General features: G+C 41.1%; 1 protein-coding gene across 5 annotated transcripts; it reads right to left on the bottom strand.

The window, feature by feature from the left end:
* Window positions 1–5,138: 5,138 nt before the first annotated feature.
* Window positions 5,139–21,231, bottom strand: NUP42 (nucleoporin 42). Of its 5 annotated transcripts, none has more exons than XM_006138354.5 (7): window positions 21,212–21,231; window positions 17,625–17,871; window positions 15,921–16,015; window positions 11,525–11,601; window positions 7,473–7,559; window positions 6,268–6,349; window positions 5,139–6,154 (listed from the first exon to the last, which is right to left on the bottom strand). In XM_006138354.5, the coding sequence occupies exons 3-7, from the start codon at window positions 15,994–15,996 to the stop codon at window positions 5,583–5,585; spliced, it is 894 nt and encodes a 297-aa protein (XP_006138416.2). In that variant the 5' UTR covers window positions 15,997–16,015; window positions 17,625–17,871; window positions 21,212–21,231; the 3' UTR covers window positions 5,139–5,582. The 5 variants fall into 5 exon arrangements, with proteins under 5 accessions (XP_006138416.2, XP_014436715.1, XP_075778329.1 ...); XM_014581229.4 differs by lacking the exon at window positions 21,212–21,231 and adding an exon at window positions 21,013–21,122; XM_075922214.2 differs by lacking the exon at window positions 21,212–21,231 and adding an exon at window positions 20,846–20,980.
* Window positions 21,232–23,388: the final 2,157 nt, after the last annotated feature.

Raw genomic sequence — 23,388 nt, forward strand, 5'->3', positions numbered from 1 at the left:
AATTCTGAAGAGAGCACCTGTGATCAGATAAGTTCGATTGTTTAGGAGAGCTACACTTCCTTTTCAAAAACCAGAGTACAAAAAGGAAAACTACACAGTTGTGGGTGGGAGTTTCAAGATTAAGTATTCTCCATCCTGATACACATAATTAGGTATCCTAGAAATACGTTAAGTTGCCTATTCCATATACCAGCCAAAGCAAGGTAGGTCCTTACTTTTTTAAATAGAGAAGGAATGGAACTTCTAGTACTTCCAATGGGAACTACTGGCCTAATAAGGCTGACAAATTCTTAATTTCACCTATTATGACTAGTGAACTTCTTTAAAAATTCCATCTCCACCCTTGTATTTACACTATTTAAGTTTATCCACTCCCTATCTTGACTTAAGCAATAGTTATTTTTCTCAAGTTTCTTCATAAATCCATGCATCCAAATCCTGCATTCAGTTTGCTTGCTCTCCTCTGAATTTCCTTCAACTGTTCAAATATCTTAATGGTTACACAGAACTTAGAAGCAACTGCATCATTACTGACACAGCTTTAGACTGGAACTTTTTTTTTGTCATTTGATATTTGTCTACTTTAAAATTGTATTGTTTTTCCTACTGAAATTAGCCCTTTACAAAGTGATTTACTGTCCAGTGCCACTTAACATCTTCCAGCATTTATGGGTTTCGCCACCAGCTCTGTTTGCATTTTTCAAAGTTAATTGTACATTTATTTATAGCCTCTAAATACACTCTCATTCTCTATCCATAATATTATCTAGTATATTTCATTAACATGCTATCCTTTTACTTCCAGATAAGTGTTCAATAACAGAATACCAACCTTTAGCTACCCCCCTTAAACTAGAGACAAAAAGTAAACTCTAAATAGGATTCCATCATTTTTCAATGCACTTAAAATTGTTTCTATCCAAATCACTTTAACATCACCTTTTTTGAGCTACGCTATCTATTCCTTTACCAAAAGTTGAACAATCCATCCATGGAATTCCCTTCAACTATGTTATAATTGTAAAAAAAGCAAATGTTTGCTTAAGTATTTCCCCTAGTACCACCCTACTGCTCCATAACTTATTAAAATAACTGTCAGTAACACAGTAAGTGCATTAGCTCACTCTCTTACTACCAGAGGAGATCCACCATCTGGACTCAATGATTTGTGTACAGAAAGTTCTCATTTCACAAAGATTCCCTTACCTGCCTTTTATGAGTTAACTGTTTTACATCTTCATTATCTTCCTCTTGGCTAGTTATTTCAACAGGCTTTTTTTTTTTAAAAAAAAAACAACCTCAGTGATTTCAGAGTCAGTTTCATCTTATTGTCACTTGTAATTACAGAAATACAAGAGTCTATTAATTTATAAAATCCCTTCTTTCACCTTCCACTTTCACTTGTGGTTTTTTTGTTGTTGCCCTTATCTGTACAAGTTTTAACATTTTCAGCTCATCACCGCCTCCCTCTCACTCCTTATAGTGTTAACCTCTCTTTTCCAGACACATAAGCTATTCCTTCTACAGTACTTTCCTTTCCTTTTATTACAAAATTGTAATTACTTTCAAATCTATCACTTCCCCTCGCCCTTTAATGCTAACATTTGAGGCCCCATATTTGCTTCAGCTAAGTTTGGTTGAATATGCCTGGGAAGAGGTCCAGTTGTTGCCCATTAAATCTGCTCTTTTCACTTCTGTGGTAGAGGGATGCCTTTGGATGATGAATCTCTCTGGTGTACAGCCAGCCCGCCCATAGCTGCCGGTTTCTGAGAATAGCACTAACATCTCCCATGAACCAAACTTCAAATAATTCTTAAAATTAGTTATTTGTTCACACCACAGGAATTTAGTGACTCATAAATCCAGTTATATCAAAGCAGGGAAAATACTTAGTATCACATGGAGCCAGAGCCTGGGTTGAGTATTTTTGACTCCTTTTGTACCTAGCCTTCTGTCAGCACTCATGATGCTTAAATCGGTTATAGCCCTGCACTGAGACTTTTAGCTTCAGTTCAGGCAAGTGTTTAAATGTGGCAGTGAGATCTGTGAATCTGCTACTGTTCCATTTTTTTAAATAGTCAAAAGTTTGGACTTGACATATCTGTATGGCAGCCAAACAAGGCAGAAGGCAGCAATTTAGTCATCAGGAGGCTAAAAAGAGGGTAAAGCTATTAGGGATATAAATACATAGTTAACCAGTAAGCCTCACCCTTAACAGATGAGGCTTACCAGTTCTGTTTAACTGGTAGGGGCTGGAGCAGCTCCCCACCCACACCAGACAGGGGGCTGCTCCAGACTTGCAGTGCCTGGGGGTGGTGGTGGTAAGAAAGTAACAGAGTGCACAAGGCAGGAGCCAGTATATACTGGGAACCTGCTTTTAAGCCTGCCACTCCCACCTCTGCACTGCTGTGGATGGAGGGGTGCTAGCTCACTGAGGTGGATTTGATCAACTTTAAGATGACGTTGTTTTTAAATCTCTCATATGTCTGAGTAATGCATTCCATATATATTTTTGTAATAGCTTTAAAATAATTGCTGTTGAAGGCTGTAACAAAAATCATCATGACACAATCTAGGTTTGAAAAATGTTATTTTAAAGTTGACATTTTGGCTGCATGAAATACTTTTCTACTCCAAATTACAGCATCGTATAGCTGTTTAGAATGTGGTGTGCATGCAAACCACTGCAACTTACAGAAGCCCTTGGCCGCATAGGCCCTTAAGTTCTTAAAAGCAGCTTAATAGCAGCCTGTGAGACACCCCAAAAGGGACTAAAAGTTTTAGGCAGCTGAGCACTCAAGTTCAGTGCTAAGCCGCTGTAAGGATCATTTGTATTGCAAGTAAGGCTTAAGGCTTAAAGTGGCCTAATTTTTTCAGGGTTGGGAAGATGGCTTAAACTTAGAGGCAGCCCATCAACTGCTATTTCAAGGATCCTAGGGCAGCTATTCAAATGGACAAACCATTAAGGGATATGAATAGTGTATTAAAAGTTGAAATACAGGGAATTTCTAGATTGTAACTAACTTTTCTGGAATTTTGTTAGAAGAAAGTCATTAACCATTCTGTACTAAAACATGCCATAGGATCTTTAATACCAGGACCACTTCATTTAAGATTTGTTCCAAAATATAACCACTCAGTCTGCAATCATACACCGTTTTAAACACTAGTTACAGCATCCGATTTCATTTGTACATGGAAATCTATCCAACTACTGATAGGTTTCTGAAATTAAGCACCAAGATTACAGTTATAGCAGATATCTGTCATTTTTTATCTACAAGTAATTTTACAAAAGTGGGGGAAGTAATGGCTATGAGGGTGCATATTTTTAGCATTACAGAGGAATGACTGACATGCAAGTAGGATTTTTTTAATTGTTTGGTAAGGCTTAGAGCAAAGATTTCATCTTGATTCTGATATGCGTGTCAGCTTTACCAAGAAGTCTTAAAACAAAAGCAATTGATGTAAGAAACCCACAGCTATGACAGCTCTAAGTGAAAATGTGTATGCCGTAATTTGTACAAGTATCAGTAATTCAAAAGATGTAGCATGTTAGGTAACCATACATTCTGGCATGCTACCTGGCTCCTGTGAAAAGTATTAGCCTTTCCTTTGTGTTTGGGGTCAGAAATTAAAAACAATATGCTTTCATTCTTCTACATCAGTCACTACACATTCTGCACAGACACAAGCGTTTGCAGATGAGGCTTGAGACACATGAGCCTCTGTGGTAAGCCTGCACAGCAAATGCCTGTACTGTCTCAGGTTTGTTTCATGCACACCACATTCACTCCCACTCTTTAAAACAAGCCATCTTCTGTGTTAATTAGCACTGTATTTGTGCCAATGCAATGTGGTCCATAGTAAGACTGAAGGCAAAATGTCTTCAAACTGCCCAATTACCTCAGGTTATTAGTGCACAGCATGAAGTGGGTTTATTTTGCTTCCCAATTAAAACTTGAGGGCTTAGTAAATTAAAACACTTAACCAGTTTTAGAGAAGATTTGTGCAATTTATTCTTCTACTATGAAAAGTGATTCATAGAATAATCACCAGCCCTTCCCACCCTTTAAAACTCTAATTTAAAACATTTTCTTTCTGCATGAATAAAGAGTGGAGAGATTCTCCTTTGCTTGCTGAAGAGAACTCAATTATGTGAGTTGGTGCAAGCTGTGACATCTCCAAAAAGAGCTCCAGCCAATCAGAATATGTCTCTGGACAATCTGAGTCAGCTACCCATTTGAAGTTTCTCTTGTAGCTATCAACAATGAAAAATACACTAATTCATGCCCTAAACTGGGAAATAGAAAGGCCTATTTGATTACATGGGTGCTTCCATTCATAGACCTTACATTTCTACAAAGTGAGTAATTATCTCTATTTTACAGATAGGAAAACTAAAAGGTAGAGAAATGATGTGATTTGCTCAAGGTCACACAGCTTGTGACAAAAATGGGCAAAAAAGGTACTATGGTTCTGCTCTTGCTTCTACCACACACAAATGATCTGGGTTCAATCACAATCTTTTTGCCTGTTCATCTGTAAAATGATGATAAATATGCTTCCTCACCCCACAAGCTCTTAAAAAAAAAAGTCAATTGTAGGAGATAATCCAATGTTTCCCAATTACATGGTTTTTAGTAGCAAAATGGTAGTTCAAGTCAAGTCTCTCAAGAGCTGTTTGACATCCCTGATGCAAAACATTTTTATAAAAAAGTTTCAACCTTTTTTACGAAGAAGTTTTGTTTAAAACTTCCAAAACAAAGTTATTTGGAAATTGAAATTTCTATTGACCTGTTCCATATTTTTCAGAGAAGCAAAAACCTGAGATCAACTTTACGTAATGATTTTAAGTGTAAAAATTCTGAAATCTAACTCTTATGAGACAGGAAAAATCATATACTGATCTGCTCTAAAACTCATTAGCCTTTGAGAGCTATGCGAATGAGGGCCAACCAAAAGCTTAAAAAAATTAACAAAAACAGAAAAACCTAAGCTCTCTGACAGCCAGGTCATTGCCTCATTGTAAATGTTAATGCTGTAGGGTGAAGAAGCAAGTTCAGAGCTTGTAAGAAGTAGATACACGCAGTAAAACTGTCAGTTGAAGAAAGCATGTCCTTTTCTTTTTTTTAAACAAACAAAAAACCCACACACCACACAGAAGGCAAGGAAAAGTAGGTGATTTGATGTTTATATTAGTTTTACTTTGTACACATTTCGTTATCAGTGGATTGACTATATAACTCACTTTATTACATAATAGATTCTCTTTCCACAGCAGAGAAGGATGGACTGAGGTGCTATCACTATATTTAATTCATTATAAAGCTTTATTTCCAATTGTAAACTTCTTGGTTTAAAGACTCTTCCAAAGCAAACGAAGAATATTTACAATTGGTATCCTATCTTCCTGAAGCACCCTGAGAAAGGCAATTAAAAAACACTTACAAAAAAGCATCTGAGTGCCAAGCCCCAAAGTTACACATTTGAAATGTTATATTGTCAAGTGGCCTATTCACAGAAAGGTAAACATTCTATGAAACAATTCCAGAATTTGCCTATTGTACATGTTAGTTTTTTCAAACATTTAAAAGCTCTATTGGTGGTGGCTTTAGAGGAATCTTTCCCAGCATAAACTTCTTTGCTTCAAATTGCTTCAAGTCTTCAGCTGATAGATCAGTCTTTGGTGTGAATAACTTATCTGAGGTAATACTACTTGTGGCTGCAGGAGGTGCTGGTGCTACATTATACCCAAAGGCACTAACAGACTGTCCAAACAAAGAGTTACCCGATTCTGAAGCAGGGACAGCAGCTGCTGCATTAACAGCTCCAAAGGCTGGAAATGAGGTTGTGTTTGAAGAGTTTACCACAGAGGAACTGCCAAACCCTGAAAATCCAGAAGCTCCAAAGCCACTTGCCGTTTCAGGCTTTTTAAATGAAAATGAGGCTGCAGATAAAGCTGGTTGGCTACCAAAGCCAATGGAATGGGCTGATCTTGAGGAAGATGTCACATCCAATGCTGAAGAATCCGGAACTGTAGAAGGGGTTCCAAATGCTGTGGTGCTTCCAGAGGATGAACTGACAAATCCAGTATTTGAATTAAAGGAGAAATTGTTGGCACTCCTACTGCTGTTGCTGCTTAGTGGAAAGCCTGTAATTATAAACACAGAGGGAACCCTTTGGAACAGGCACATTTGCACCAGAATACGGTAGAAAGACGAAGAGAAGATTTAACAGGACTAGCTATTAATACTGAAAACTTACTTGATGACCCAAACGTTGGTGGCTGTTGTCCAAATCCAAAGGTAGGCAATGGTTGATTAACTGCATTTTTCAGTTCAGATACCTTTAAAGAAAGGACAATTGGCTTCATATTTTAAAGTGAAACAATAGGTTTCTTTCTATAAAGATTTAGAACACACTTCTGATAATTATGTCAAAACTAGCTTCACCTGAAAAAGTTAATGGGAATGTTCTTTTAAGTATTTTATTGCCATATCATGCCAAGCCTAAAAATACTGTGTGGCAGGGATAGAGGATGACACTTGTCAAATCCAGAACACCTCTTTCTTTGCCTTTTTTTCCTACCTGGAAGTTCTTCACTTCCTATCATCCCCCCAAAAATGTTCCTGAAGCATCACTTAAGACCTGACTCCAATCTACTACTTGGCCCAACCCTTTTATATGGATGCCTCTCCCTGGCAGCAATATTGAAGATAAATGCCATAGCTGGGATTTTCAAAGCATTGCAGAGGTTTTAGTAAAAACTGTCATATTTACACAGCAAATATTTCCAAATCTTACAGCCAAGAAAGACAATTCTAACTGGGTGCAAAGTACTTGGTCTTAAATAACAAATGTTGACATTTTCAAAGCCAAGCAGAGGGATTTAGAATTTAATGTTAAAAAAACCATATGACTAACTTCTCTATCAGTATTTTCTGCACATAGAACTTATATTTGCTATGCTATCTATCAAGACAACAGCAAATAAGGATTCAATTTCTTCACCCATATCATGTCTTAGAAATTGACTCATTAACAATCATTGTGAAAGCAACCAACTGTGTTATGTGAAGCACACTGTCATACATCTAACAAAAGTATTTTACAGGGGTGGAGAACCTAAGGCCTGGGGGCCACATATGACTTGCCTGCATGTGGCTCCCGAAGTTTGGGGCTCCCCCCACCAGCACCACACTGCAGAGCTGGAGCATACAAAATATATTAGCTTAGGCCCCACCATGGCTCTGGTGTGCAAAGGGAATGTGGGGAGTGTCTTTCTACTTCAGTCAGCGGCCAAATCAGTGATGTTTTGTTTTTTCTTTTCACTAGTGTGTGTGGCCCCATGGTGGATTTCTCTGTGGGTCAGCAACCTACCCCAACCTCCCCCCCCCCACCCCAAACCATTCCTGTTTAAAATTAGAAGGAGAGTGTATTAAATGTGTTTACTTTTCAGTAACACTTACCAACGCTACTTTGGTAGATGCATTTAGAGTCTTCAACTCAAGCAATCTATTTCGCGACTGGTTTATTAATTGCTGGACTGAATTTATCTAATGAGGGGGCAAAAGACATTTTAAATCTGTGTTAATGATGCAAATAAGAAATGGAAATACTGAGTAGTTTGATTCAACTAAAAACGTACTGGTTTCTCAGATAAGAGAACAACCTCATTAGCCTAAAAGTAATGAGACACTTATCCCTTCCCAAAGCATACTGCTCAAATTTACAGGGTCTGTAATTTGGAAACTCAGGATGCCTTCAAACTTTTTTACAGTTGCTCTCAGACCAAGCATATTGGTTTGTATGCATATGAAACATTAGAAACTACTGGATACTTTCTTTAATGCAAGATCTAGTAATAAAGAGGAATCCCAAATTTCAGCTCTACAAAAAACAAAAACACACCCCCCGCCAGCCCCTCCTCTCCCCCCAAACAAACAAAAAACCACCACCCAAACCACTCTTCAATCCTTGTTTCCTTCCTGGGATAGTGACATTGTACGTGCTGAATCATGAAGATGAAGTACCAAAAGTTCACTTAAGGCTGCCTCTGCTTTCTAGCAAAGGCACCCTCTTATCTCAGAATAATTTAGCTCTTACACTTCTTACTTACCAATTAACTTACTCTCCAATATAATCAGTTCCCTTAAAATGCTGGAGAGGATTAGTACACACAATTCTGTAGTGATTGCTAAGTACAGTAAACCAACTTTTAGAGAAAAGGTTAAAACATTACATAATTATTTAATATACAATATTGTAATGTGGAATAGTGATATCACATTAACAGCATTTATAATAAGTATGAACGTGCACTTTCATACAAGTAGCTAAAGCTTAGCATTCCATAAAGAAACCTGTCAAAATAAGAAAAGACTTTTCATGTGTGAGCACCTATGAGAGTGGAATGTTTAATCTTTTAGTAAATAGACACTGCTCACTTTCAAAGGGTCTTATTATAAACATCGCAAAACATATCAGCAATTCTCTTCAGCCTTGTCACATGTGGGAAAAAATACTGTTCGACATCAGCTCTTAAGACGAGCTGGGAAAAATTCAAGTATATATTTTGACCCAGTTTATTAATGAAACAGGATTTGGATGAGAATACTTCATGGAAGGACTATACAAGATAAATAATTAGACTTATACACTGAAGACTTCATGAACTTAAATTTTCCAGTGATGCTCTCCCATTAAAAAAAAATTAAAATAAATCTTAAATTCCAGTTAATATACTACCCACCACCATTAAGTTTGATTAGAGTACTGAATAGTTAAGGTTTTACAAAAAACTTTTCTGCATTACAGCAATACCAGACAAAGAAAACATACAAAGCTTTTATTTAAGGCAAGACATTTGCTAGATTAGAAAGTTATACGGTAAAACTCCAGTAGTCTGGCATCCAGTTGTCCGGCACTCCTGACAGTCCGGCATCAACGGGAACCCGGAACTACTCGGGTCAGCCGCTCTCACGTCCGGGCCGCTGAGAGCCACATGCGCGCTCACAGCCTTCACTGTTCCGCTCACGGTCCCCAGCCTGCATGTGCTAGCAGCCAGCTGCTGAGCACAGGCAGCTGCTTTGGGACCTGGACATAAGGTTGGGGGGGGAGAAGGGGGACTGGGTGACAGCAGGGAAGGGAGGTGTTCAGCTCTGGGGAAGGGAAGGGAGATTGGGTTGCGCACGGCACCCTGGCTGGCTCATTGAAAAGCCGGCCGCTCAGCACACGTGTCCCAACACCTGGAGGGAGATGCGCGGCTGTACCGGTGAGGGGGAGGGAGATTGGACTGGGCATATGCCCCCTTATAGTACCTCCTGGTACTCCAGCATATCTGATAATCCGGCACCACCTAGGTCCCAACGGTGCCGGATTATTGGAATTCTACTGTATTTGGAAAGCTCACTTCAGAGATCTAGGAAAGCAACTGATCCATCTTTGACAAAAAATACTAGTGGTATTAGCAGTAAGACTAGCAGTATCAGCAATTCTTTCTGAAATGCAGTCCCAAGAGGAAGAAAAGTTGTGGGCATCCAAATCATGATATTCCAGAATAAATGGAGTTTGATTTTATAACCCCAGCATAAGATTCTGTACAGCAGCAATATCTAAAGTCCACTTAAAGACACATACTAACTTGAAATCTAGTCAATGACAAAATGTTTGAGAAGTTAGTTTCAATGCCTGTAATATGTGAGTTTATAACAATTAAAAAAAACGCTTTCAGCTCCTTTTAAAAGTATGTGAAATAGACACACATATGGGAAGTCTTGTTACTATTTAAGTATTAATTGCAAATACTATTTTTTAAATTTTGTTTTCTTGTCTTTTTTCCTCCGTTTGCAAACAGGAAATACTTGCAGAAGATTTGTTTTTTTTATAACGTACTAACAACATCAAAACTCAAATTTCTCTTTGAAAAATTTTTCCTGATTGCCCCCCAAGTAACACCTGATTGCCTTTAATCTGGGAGTTATCAGGAAAATTTTCTCAAAGAGAAATTTGAGTTTTGATGTTGTTAGTACGTTATAAAAAAAAAAAAACCAAATCTTCTGCAAGTATCATTTCCTGTTTGCAAACGGAGGGAAAAAAGACAAGAAAACAAAATTTAAAAAATAGTAAGTGGATTATTGATGGTATTAAATAGATTGTTACACTAAAAACAAGTATGATAGAATGATTTGTAACAAGCAATACTGGTGTTAAAAGAATGGGAAGAACAGAGAAGTATAGTGTCAATGGGCACATTTTTCTGACTGGAGACAGACTACAGCTTATTTGAGAAACTGATAGCTGTCCTGAAAAAGTCACTTATTTGCCAGTATAAACCTTAGGAGGCATTACTAATGTAACTGTAGGAAAAAAAAAAGCTGCATTGGTAGTGTAGGTGAACTTTTTGAACAAGAAAACAAAAACTTTGCTCACAAGAAAAGTCTTCAGTGTTGTAAGTTTGTAATACAGATAAATTAGCCTGGTTGTGTCTCAGGTTTGCCTATCAGTTTAGTGTCATCATTTGTAAGTCTGATAGACTGAAGTTTCATCTGTGTCCTTTTATAATACAAACTGACTAGTGAAAGTGCTACAAACCCCATATAATTATCAAATAAACACTTTTTGATACTGCTGGTAAAGTCCCTGTACCACGCCATAATTTTTGTGTGTGTGTGTGTGTGTGTGTGTGTGTGTGTGTGTGTGTGTGTGTGTGTGTGTGTGTGTGTGTGTGTGTAAATAAATAAAAAAACCACTTGTACTAAACTATGAAGTCCCCCTCCCCCATTTGTCAAACAGACCGATTCCTACTATTAGGCTCCAGTGTCAAATACTCTCCACTGCCAGGCAGATTCCCTTGATACCAATGTGGCTTTAGGAGCAGCAAGAACAAATTAAAATAAAAATTTAATAGTTGTTGAACTGTACTGGTACAAGACATCTGTTCTAAAGGGTAAACTAAACAATACAGGGAGTTTATCCTCACTGTGCTCTATGCTCTGCCATCTCAGTATCAAATTACCCAGCAGCACAGACCCTATGTCAAGCTCCCAGGCCATGATTCGAGTAGACAGACAGTACAGAGAAGATTCAGGAGTAAGAATAAATATGAACAGAGGCAAAAATCTAGGTTAAGAGCAACCCCTACATTTAATTATGTAGGATTAGCCGAACACCCTCCTCCCATTGCTTCCCATGGAGTAGCAGCATTAACAAAGCAAACACCCAGCACTTATAGAAATCAAACCACTTTTCTAAAGCTGCCTATTTTTAGGCACTCAGTCTTGACAGTTTTTTGGCCAATGTTAAAAAAAAAATCAAGATTAAATTGGAAAGCCTGCACAGTATACTTAAAAAAAAATAAAAAAGTCAATTTGTTATGACAGTGTATTTTGGCATTTTGAAAATTCCTTGTAATTTCTTGCACAAAATCAAATGATCCACAACTGGACAGTTACTAAAGTAGCACTACTCTGAAGTGTGTATGCCACATTAGGAAAGTCTGCAATATTTTTTAAAAACTTACATAGTTCTGAATATTATTGTTTGCTCTGCAGTTATAGTATTCAAGATGCAACTCTTCTGGTGAGAAGTCTGGAAAACCTGCAGGGAAAGGAACAATCAAAATCTTAAGAGAAAGATATATTGTTTGAGAGCACATCTGTGAAGTTACAGCAGATAGACCTTGCATCATCTTCAACAATAAATCAATTACAGGCAGTCCCCGGGTTACGTACAAGATAGGGACTGTAGGTTTGTTCTTAAGTTGAATCTGTATGTAAGTCGGAACTGGCGTCCAGATTCAGCCGCTGCTGAAACTGATCAGTTTCAACAGCGGCTGAATCTGGACGCCAGTTCTGACTTACATACGGATTCAACTTAAGAACCCCAGGGGTCCCCAAGTCAGCTGCTGCTGAAACTGATCAGCGGCTGATTCCAGGAAGCCCGGGGCAGGGGCTTCCTGTAGTCAGCCACTGGTCAGTTTCAGCAGCGGCTGACTTGGGGACGCCAGGGGCAGAGCAGCTGGGGTGCTGCTGGGTTGGTCCAGTAGCGCCGCCGCTCCTCGGCGCTACTGGACCAACCCAGCAGCACCCAAGCTGCTCTGCCCCAGGCGTCCTGATTCAGCCGCTGCTGAATCTGACCACAGGTGTCTGGAGCAAAGCCACGGAGCACGGGGGCAGCGGGACAGCCCAGACGCGCCGTGGCTGTCCTGCTGCCCTCGGGCTCCGCGACTTGGCTCTGCTTTGCCCCCCCCCCCATCCCCCTGGTTTGCAAACCAGGGGGATGGGGGGGGGGGGGCAAAGCAGAGCCAAGCCGCAGAGGACGTGGCCAGCTGCAGACCAGGGGGACGGGGGAGGGGGGGGGCAAAGCAGAGCCAAGCCGCGGAGCGCGTGGGCAGCGGACAGCCCTGTCCGCTGCCTACGTGTTCCGCCGCTTTGCTTCCTCTCCCTGGTCTGCTGGAGACCAGGGAGAGGAATGGCCCCGTTCGTAACTGCGGATCCGACGTAAGTCGGATCTGCGTAACTCGGGGACTGCCTGTAGTTACATTTAAAAAGATGAAGAGGTCATTACTGTAATAACTGCAATTTTACACATGCCAAAAATGAGGCACCATTTAATCATAAACAGAACAGGAAGGGACCTCGAGAGGTCATTTTGTCCAGTCCCCTGCCCTCCATGGCAGGACCAAGCACCATCTAGATCATCTCTGATGGACGTCTATCCAAACCGCCCTTAAATATCTCCAGTGATAGAGATTCCACAACCTCACTAGGCAATTTCTTCCAGTGTTTAACCACCTTGACAGTTAGGAAGTTTTTCCTAAGGTCCAACCTAAACCTCCCTTACTGCAATATAAGCCCATGGCCTCTGATAATAGGACAAGAAGCAAGGGAGAAAAATTGTTCTCCCTCCTTCATGTAACACCCTTTTACGTACTTGAAAATTGCTATCATGTTCCCTCTCAGTCTTTTCTCTTCTAAAGAAGCCCAGTTCTTTCAGTCTCCAAGCTCATGTTTTCTAAGCCTCTCATCATTTTTGTTGCTCTTGTCTGGACCTTCTCCAATTTCTCTACATCTTCCTTGAAATGTGGTTCCCAGAATGGGTCACAATACTCCGAGGCCTAATTAGCATTGAATAAGGTGGAAGAATGACTTCTCATGTCTTGCTCATAACACTCCTGTTAATGCATCCCAGAGGCATGCTTGTTTATGCTCCCTATTTTAACAAATAGGGAGGAACTAGTTGAGAACTTGAAAGTGGAAGACGGTATAGGGGACAGTGATCACAAAATAATAGAGTTCATGATCTTAAGGAAAGGTAGAAGGGAGACCAGCACAATTGAGGTAATGGATTTCAGGAAGGCAGATTTTGATAAGCTCAGAGAACTTGTAGGTAAGGTCCCATGAGAAGCAAGACTGAAGGGAAAAACAACTGAGGAGAGTTGGAAGTATTTCAAAGGGACGTTGTGTTAAGGGCCCAAAAGCAAACAATTCCGCTGTGTAGGAAAGATAGAAAATACGGCAGAAGACTAGCGTGGCTTAACAAGGATATCTTGCATGATCTCAAAATAAAAGAGGAGTCCTATAAAAAAATGGAAACTAGGACAAACAACAAAGGATGAATATAGACAAGCAACAAGGGAATGCAGGGGCAAGATTAGAAAGGCAAAGGCACAAAATGAGATCAAACTAGCTACAGGCATAAAGGGAAACAAGACGACCTTTTATAAATACATTAGAAGCAAGAGGAAGACCAAGGACAGGGTAGGCCCACTGCTCAGTGAGGAGGGAGAAGCAGTAACAGGAAACTTGGAAATGGCAGAGATGCTCGATGACTTCTGTGTTTCGGTCTTCACCGAGAAGTCTGGAGGTGTGCCTAACGTAGTGAATACAAGCAGAGAGAGGGTAAGTTTAGAAGATAGGATACACAAAGAACAAGTTAAAAATCACTTAGGAAAGTTAGATGTCAGCAAGTCACCAGGTCCTGATGAAATGCATCCCAAGATACTCAAGGAGCTGATAGAGGAGGTATCTGAGCCTTTAGCTATGATCTTTGAAAAATCATGGCAGACAGGGGAGATTCCAGAAGACTGGAAAAGGGCAAATATTGTGCCCATCTATAAAAAGGGGAATAAGAACAACCCAGGAAACTATAGACCGGTCAGTTTAACGTCTGTCCCAGGGAAGATAATGGAGCAGGTAATTAAGGAAATCATATGCAAACACATGAAAGGTAATAAAGTGATAGGGAATAGCAAGCATGGGTTTGTGAAGAACAAGTCATGCCAAACTAATCTGATAGCTTTCTTTGATAGGATAATGAGCCTTGTGGATAAGGGAGAAGCGGTGGATGTCATATACCTAGACTTTAGTAAGGCATTTGATACGGTCTCGCATGATATTCTTATTGATAAACTAGGCAAATATAACTTAGATAGGGCCACGATAAGGTGGGTGCATAATTGGCTGGATAAAGTCAGAGAGTTGTTGTTAACGGTGCTGAATCCTGCTGGAAAGGGATAACAAGTGGAGTTCCACAAGGGTCTGTTTTGGGACCCATACTGTTCAATATCTTCATCAATGATGTAGATATTGGGATAGAGAGTACGCTTATTAAGTTTGCAGATGATACCAAACTGGGTGGGGTTGCAACTTCTTTGGAGGATAGGGACATAATTCAAAATGACCTTAGCAAGTTAGAGAAATGGTCAGAGGTAAACAGGATGAGGTTTAATAAAGAGAAATGCAAAGTGCTCCACTTAGGAAGGAACAATCAGTTCCATACATACAAGATGGGAAGCGACTGTCTAGGAAGGAGCATGGCGGAAAGGGATCTAGGGGTCATAGTGGACCACAAGTTGAACATGAGTCAACAGTGTGATGCTGTTGCAAAAAAAGCAAATATGATTCTAGGTTGTATCAACAGGTGTGTTGTAAGCAAAACTCGTGAAGTCATTCTGCCGCTCTACTCTGCACTAGTTAGGCCTCAGCTGGAGTACTGTGTCCAGTTCTGGGTGCCACATTTCAAGAAAGATGTGGAGAAATTGGAAAGGGTACAGAGAAGAGCGACAAGAATGATTAAAGGTCTAGAGAACATGACCTATGAAGCCAGGCTTCATGAACTGGGCTTGTTTAGTTTGGAAAAAAGAAGATTATGGGGGGACATGATAGCGGTTTTCAAATATCTAAAAGGGTGTCACAAGGAGGAAGGAGAAAATTTGTTCCTCTTGGTTTCTGAGGACAGGACAAGGAGTAATGGGCTTAAAGTGCAGCAAGGGAGGTTTAGATTGGACATTAGGAAAAAATTCCTAACTGTTAGGGTGGTCAAATATTGGAATAAACTGCAAAGGAAGGTGGTGGAATCTCCCACTCTGGAGATATTTAAGAACAGGTTAGACAGACATCTGTCAGGGATGGTGTAGACAGAGCTTGGTCCTGCCTTGAGGGCAGGGGGCTGGACTCGATGACCTCTCGAGGTCTCTTCCAGTCCTATGATTCTATAACAGTGTCACACTTGACTCATGTTTACCTTGTGGTCTATAAAGCCCCTAGATCCCTTTCTGTAGTATTCCTTCCTAGACTGTCACTTCTCATTCTGTATGCATGAAATGGATTGTTCTTTCCTAAATGGAGTACTGTGCATTTGTCCTTATTAAACTTCATCCTATTTACCTGAGACCATTTTTCTAGTTTGTCCATAATCTCATTTCCTCTTTGTTGCATGACAAGTCAAGTCTAGATCTCGGATGACCTCCACATAGGTGGAGCAAGTGGAAGGTTTGAAACCTTAGTTCTTTAGAAGGAAGAGCTTTAGTCTTGTGCATTTCTGCAAGGCAACTGGCACTTCTGGACCTTAAAATATAATGCAACAACTTGAGAAAAACATTCTTGGTAATAAGTTGAGACTGAGGAAGTTATTACCTGAGATGTTAGGCTTTTCTTTCATAGGTGAATAACAAGAGAACATCCATTGTCCTGAAGATTCCCATACTTCCATGTCTTTTATTATACCTTCACTAAAAAAAGTTATACCAAAATCAAAAGTGTGAATAAAAACAAATTATTCTACTCAAGAGAAGGTATTTCAAAATAATGCAGTGCCACATTCTGATATACTCCCTAACCTTCCACAGCATAGTATTCCATTAGCAGTCTTCCTGACTTTAACAGACAAAATATTTTCCCATCCTAGTAGTAAAGATGAACCGTGGAAGATAATGGTTTATGCACACTGAAGTATGGTACTCTTTATCATGAGCAATACTGGGAGAATTGGACCCTCAGTTAACAATTGTGATGTGATATGTAGAAATGGCCACTTTTAAAACATTTTGTTAAAGTATATAAATTGCATCATGAATTAAGTAAGCTGGATAAAGACAGGCAGGAAGGGCAAATATGCTGTTAAATGATTTTCTCTGTAGGCTGCAATCATAATCTCAGCATTAACATTTGCGAAACCTTGAAAGTTACAAAATTCTACAAAAATAAGCTAATAATATGTATAACAGCAAAAAGTAAAAAGCAGAAAGATTTCAGACCAGATGAAAAACAGACATCTCAATTTTAGAGACTACAGAAATCCATATATTGTAGAAGTCAGGGCTCGCTGAACTGCAGCGAGCCCCACTCGCCAGCTGCGCTGTCCAGCGATCTGCGCATGAGCAGATCGCCCAAACGCGGCTCTTCCGGGTTGCAATCTACTCACCACAGGCTAGTAGATTGCATTAATTTGTCGAGCCCTGGTAGAAGTAATGAAATAGGGATAAGGGACTATTAACTGAAGTAAAATAAGTGTAATATTTAAAGAAACTCTGGAGAGAGCAAAAGCAAGAATACTGTACTGCAGCAAGTTAGAAATTTGCTTTTATTAAAGATACATTTTTAAATCTCATACGAATGCAAGTAAATACCAAAATCTAAGGATTTTAAGGGGTGTAAAAATTTCCTCATCCTGCTCTAACAAATAAACCTGCAATGGAATGTAGACATAGATTGCAACTTCTTACTCTGCAAGTCTTGCACCTAAGTCTTAGAGGAAGTTTTCCCTTAGATCTAGGAACATTAAAACTCTTTCACAACACCTATTTAACTAGAGGGTGAATGAAAGCCACTTTTGGCCTCAACCAGTACCTCAATTCCTTAATACTTAGGATTTTTATATCACAACAGTACTCCAGTCATCCAATAGCCAAGACCTGACACTTTTTGGTTAAACAGCAGGGTTTTTTTTTTTTTTTTTTTTTAAATGAAAAGTTTCCCCAAACCTCCCAGGCTTGCTTTGTAGAGTAGAAAGAGAAAGGAAAAAAAGCCCAGTTTTTCCCCTTTTGCAGATCACTTTAAAGATGAATGCAAAATTATTAAAAACAACAATTTCAATTAATAAAGGTTGTCTGTGTGCATTTTAAATTCCTATGACAATTAATTTTACTACACATACACTTCATTACCTCCCAATGAAGATGTTCATATTAACAAATTATAATGTAAATATTTAGACATTAGAAATCTCTTCAAACTGGCATTATAAGGAAGTTACATAATATACTCAAGTGTCTCCATACAAATTTACACTTGTAAAATTTACCTAAATTCTTTCTAGATAATCACAGAACAAGGACTTACAGAAGCTTCTCTTCTTCATCTCTGTAGTCACTGACAATATTTTGCTCAGAATTTAATGCAGAGAATCTGTTTTGAGAAAATCCTGAACTTTTATTGCCACTGCCTGGTGCTCCATAGTCAGAGGATCCAAAAAAAGCCTTTCCATCATTTCTGCTGCCACCCCACGTAGAGGGTTTAGAGAAGTTAGAAGGTTGGACAACACTGGTGTATCTCTGGTTATGGCCACCCCATCCTCCTCTGCCAGTACCTTGCATTGAAAAAGAGAAAACAAATATTCTTTCACATTTTCCTCATTACCACAAATCAAGTGAACCAAGTTCACTTATGTATGCTAGTACTGAAAATTACAGAGCATGAAGAGAACCAATTACTAGAACAGTTAATATTTTTAGTTGTGCATTATGTGATCAGAGTTTATTTTATTTAAAAAGATGTATGTACAAATAGAGTCCATGCCTGCAATTACACATTAAGCCATCATTTCTCAAACTGTGGGTTGTGACCCCCAGGGGGGTCGCAGCTGGATTCGTTTTTTCACTTGTGACCCCTCTCCCCCGGGCCACGAAGAGAGGCAGGGCAGTGTAAGGCAGCCACTGGCAAGCCGCACAGTGTAGCCAGGGCCGCAGGACTCCTGGAGCACGGCTCAGCTGCAGTAGGAGGCAAGGCGGTGGGAGAGCGAGGCCAACGCAGTAGCAGATGCGCAAGGGGCGGGGCAGGCCAGGGCATAGTTGCTAGGTGACTGAACTCTTCCCCAGCTGGGAGAGGGCGAGGTCCCTCAGGCAACAGGCTGGGGGATTGGGTCAGGGCAGAGGACCTGAAGGTAAATAAGGGCACATGGGGGTCAGAGGAGAGGAAAGGAACCAAAGGGATGCGGAGCGGAAAAGAAGCACAGAGGAGAAAGAGATGGGGGAAGGGGCCTGCAGGGGGGAAGGGCGTTGAGGACTGCAAATGCCTTAAAGGAACCCCAGGAGGGCAAGGAGTCTGGTGAGAAGGGGGGAGGAAGAGACCCGGGGGGGAGGGGGTTCCACACAAATTCATTTAGCATTTTAGGGGGTCATGGTATCACAAAATTTGAGAACCCCTACATTAAGCAACTGTCATCATGTGAGCATAATTAAGTTAAATGGGACTATTTATTTCCAGAATGGGGTCTTAAGATATCTCATTCATATCTTAAAACCTTTCAAGAGGCCAACACACTATATGATATTAATCCATTGTTACTGCAAGTAATAAAGATTTTAAGGGCTGAGATCAGCTCTAATATCTGAAAGATTAGAAGTATTTTCACTATTCTTGTTTATTTTGCCCATTTGATAGCACTTAAACACCAATCCTGAAAGATGACCTGTGCAGCCCAGACCCTGCCAGATCCAATCCACATGGTCAACTTGGAAGAAAAAGCCCCTCATTTTCACACTTCTTGTGAGAGATTTCATAGACCCAGAAACATTACAAAAACAAGGGAACATGTGACTAAGCTACAAACATTTGCTAGGAGATTATGAAGGTAGGTATAAGCATAAAAAACTACTTATAACAATTATGAAATGGAACAGATTCAAGGATGGCAGTACTCCTTACAAATCATAAGCAAGTGTTTCTGAGGGGTAGCTGTATTGGTCTGTAACTGAATAAACTTAAAAAACAAATAGTCTTGCAGCACATTAAAAACTAACAAAAAATGTAGTTGATATCATAGGCATCTACATTTTTCGTTAGTCTCCAAGATGCTGCAAGACTATTTGTTGCTTAAGTGTATTTGTTAAATCATAAGCAATTTATCAATGTATTTAATAGGCCCGGGCACTTCAGTTTCCTTTCAAACGGTCCGTTTTTTAACAACAAATTGTGGCACTGTGATGTCTCTTTTGTCTATGGAAGAGAAATGGAAAATCATATGCAGATGGGGAATTGGGCAAGGTTTCTCTTCAGCATACTTGTAATTCATCTTCCTTAATACTAATGTCAGAGTCCTATTAGAATTCCAGTAATCAAGAATGGAGGATTGGGGGAGGAAGAGGAAAAACAGGTTGAAAACAACACACATTCTGGTTTATTGTTTCCTGAGCATCCAGATAGGCTATAATTTCAAATGAGGGAAAAAACCTCTAACTTCTCTATTTTATAAATACTATTACTCCAAAACTATTAGTCATTTACAATAAATACCCACTTGAGCTATGTGATTTAGTGACAATTGCAAGGATGACTCACCACTTATAAAGAGGTAAAATGTTCAACTGTTTGCTTGCTACTAAATACGTTTAGTATTTTAACTGAAAGTTATCTAACCCTCAACTTTAAATTCCTGAGAAAACCTACAGCATTTGGTGCAGCTAAGTTCTGTATTTATATGTGGTAAAACACAATTCTGTATATTTCTTTTAAACTTTACTAGCCAACGAATTGCAGTCACATTTTACCAGCCCCGTTCATTAAGGAGGGGGGAAGATTTCAAGAGGCCACCTGTCAAAATTTATACATTACCCTAACCCCACCACAGAAAGCACTCAAACATCAAGAGATTAAGAGCTGCACCAAGGTTACAGTATTAGTGTGACAGAAGGGAGATTAAAAAAGGTCTGACTTTAAATAGGTTGCTGCGCAGAAGACAAGAATATCCAGACGTCTAACAGCGAACCCTAAGGAGAACCAACAAGAGTTCTGGCAGGGACACAGAGCTACAGGTTTTATGGCAGAACCCGAGCTCTCAACAGGGGACAGGGGGTTGTCAGGAAGAACCTTTTCCGGGCGCAGATTATCCCAGGCCTGCTAAATTCCTGGCACCTTTCCCCGAAGCTGCACCCTGCGGCGGGCGGGATACGGGACTGGGACCGACCAGGGTAATCACGTCTATTGGAAGCGCGCAGGGACCCAGGCTCAGACCAGGCCCGTCGGCGCTAGGCTGGACTGGTCAGGGAGGTGACCGGCTCACACCTCACGGGTCGGGGGGGGGGGGGTGCGCAAGCAGCGTCCCAGACGCTTCAGCCATTAGCGCCGCAGCTGGGCCCTGATCTGTGACCCGGCCGGCTGCACGCGAGCCCCGAAAGCGGGGATCGGGACCTCGGCTGCCCCGGCGAGAGCCCCCGGGAGGGCTGCGAGGGGCGGAGGCGACCAGCCGCAGGCGGAGGAGTTGAGAGAAGCAGGTACCCTGAGAAGGCGCCGGGGCCGGGGCCGGGGCCGGGCGCCCCCCGCCGCGGGGATGCTCGTTCCAGCACCTCTCGCCGAAGCGGCAGCGGCCCTGCAGGAAGAAGTGGCAGATGGTCATGGCAGCGGCCGGGGCCCCCGAGTTCCGGCCTCCGTTGCGTCATAGCTTCCGCGGCTAACGACACCGGCCGACAGAACCACCCACTGCTACGACGTGCAAGGCCCGCGACCGCCTCACCGCGTGACATTACGGCGCTTCTGAGTGACGTATGCGAGCCGTTGCCCAGGCGCGGGAGAACGTGAGAAGGCGGTTCCTGACTTTTACCGGTTGTGCGCGAAAGTGCCAGTTGAGCGGCCCAATGAGAAGCCCAGCTGTTGCTCCGCCCCTTAAGCCCTGAGTAGCGGAACAGCCTATGAGAGCGCGTCCTTAGCCTTACCTGCACGTGCTATGATTGCCATCGCTGTTCCTCTCCTCACCGCCCCCAAGTCCGGACTGACGCTCGCGGCCCGCCTCCACCACAGGCTCGGACGGGCCGCCGCGAGGGACAAGCCTTTGACTCACGCGCCCAGCGCTGCAACGATCCACTGGGCCCCGGCGCAGCGGCACGCGGGGGAGAGATCCCGTGACTCACCCCCACGCCTGCCCCGCGGGGAGGCCTCCATCCCTGGCTACAGCTCTGCGCCCCTCCCCCAGGCGTGACCCCCGCTGACACCCTCTCCCTGCTGGAGCGACCCCCTAGTAATGGTGAAACAGCGGCTGTTCTCTTCTCAGCGGGGACACGTCACCAGTTACCTGTAGACTATAAAGCCCCTGGTCTGGGACCTGCTCATCCCCCTCGCCCCTGGAAGCTTCAGGTGGTAGCTGAGTTAGTCTGTACAGGAGAAACAAAAACTGGTCTGGTAGCACTTTATAGACTAAGGAGACATGTAGATGGTATCATGAGCTTTCACTGCCCAGGAAAGCTCATAATACCATCTCCCCTGGAAAACAGATCGTTACCCTCTCCCTATGCAAAAGAGAAAGTGAATGCACACTGCCAACACAAGGGGGAGATAGGGATCCACCTTGACCCTCTTCCCATAGGTGTAAGGGAAAACAGGCTCCTACTGTGCCAAACATTGCACCTTCATATTATGCATTTTTATATATAATGCATATTGGGAAAAGTATAGCAGATAAAATGTGATAGTTAAGGATCAAAATACAGGACTATGTAGCACTTTAAAGACTAACAAGATGGTTTATTAGATGATGAGCTTTCATGGGCCAGACCCACTTCCTCAGATCAAATAGTGGAAGAAAATAGTCACAACCATATATACCAAAGGATACAATTAAAAAAAATGAACACATATGAAAAGGACAAATCACATTTCAGAACAGAAGGAGGATGCGGGGGGGAGGGGGGGGGGGGGGGGGGAGAGAAGGAAGGTAAATGTCTGTGAGTTAATGATATTAGAGGTGGGGAAAGGTAGATGTCTATGAGCTAATGGTATTAGAGGTGATAATTGGGGAAGCTATCTTTGTAATGGGTAAGGTAGTTGGTGTCTTTGTTCAACCCCCCACGGAGAGTGTCGAATTTTAGCATGAATGACAGTTCAGAGGATTCCCTTTCAAGTGCAGATTTGAAAGTCTTCTGGAGTAGGATGCATGTAATTAGGTCCTTTGGTATATATGGTTGTGACTATTTTCTTCCACTATTTGATCTGAGGAAGTGGGTCTGGCCCACGAAAGCTCATCATCTAATAAACCATCTTGTTAGTCTTTAAAGTGCTACATAGTCCTGTATTTTGTTTCAGCTACACCAGACTAACACAGCTACATTTCTATCACTATAGTTAAGGATAGCATTCAAATAGGGAACACTATCTAGCTGATAGGCCAGCTCTATTTTAAACATTTTAAAAATCCTACAAATTACATAAAATACCAGAATTATTTCAATTGCCAGATAAACTATCAAATTGTCTTGATTTTAGGATGATGCCAGCTTCACAGCTGTATCATGAAGTAGGGCATAGGGATTTGTCACTAAACTGTTTGTCACAAACAGTTGTGTTTTTTAAAGTTTGTGTGGTAAGATAAGACTGAAGAAAACATATTTACTGAACATCATTTACTGACCCACAAGCTTCACTGAGGTATGTGTTTCATTTCCATCAGAAAGTTCCAAAGGATGCTTCTGATACCAAACACAGAAGCCTTTTAAGTTTTATCAATACACATGCTTGATACACAGAATTATCTAAGAAAAGTTTTGTTGCACTCTTCATAATCTAATACTTGCTACCACTAATTCAATGAACCAAGTTCAGCATGCTCTAGCCTGCAAGCTAGAATATATAGCATGAGAAATCCCAAATAATCATAAGCTTGAACAGATGTACATAAGCAAGATCTTCTTTACTTACAGCAGTTTCAACAAAATGTTCCACTGAAGTTGCTTTTTAACTGTGCTATGACAATTTTTTTTCAAATCCCTTCTTTGTATTTATAAATTTATCTGTAGTTAAGAAAATTATTAAGCCAATGGAAAATAAATGTGCTTCAGAATCTTAAAAACATGCTAGCAGCTATAATAATCAGCCTGTTCAACTCAGAAAGTAGAATTTA

Source organism: Pelodiscus sinensis, chromosome 2 (genome assembly GCF_052426305.1).
Source record: "Pelodiscus sinensis isolate ZL-2025 chromosome 2, ASM5242630v1, whole genome shotgun sequence".
NCBI lineage: Eukaryota > Metazoa > Chordata > Testudines > Trionychidae > Pelodiscus > Pelodiscus sinensis.

Excerpts from the sequence above, each read along its gene's own strand:
- NUP42 (XM_089776658.1), bottom strand. The coding sequence starts at position 20,895 with ATGACCATCTGCCACTTCTTCCTGCAGGGCCGCTGCCGCTTCGGCGAG. Across the intron at positions 7,560-11,524 it reads ACAATAATATTCAGAACTAT|ATAAATTCAGTCCAGCAATT; the intron begins GTAAGTTTTTAA and ends CCCCCTCATTAG. Across the intron at positions 6,155-6,267 it reads ACCAACGTTTGGGTCATCAA|GCTTTCCACTAAGCAGCAAC; the intron begins GTAAGTTTTCAG and ends TTATAATTACAG.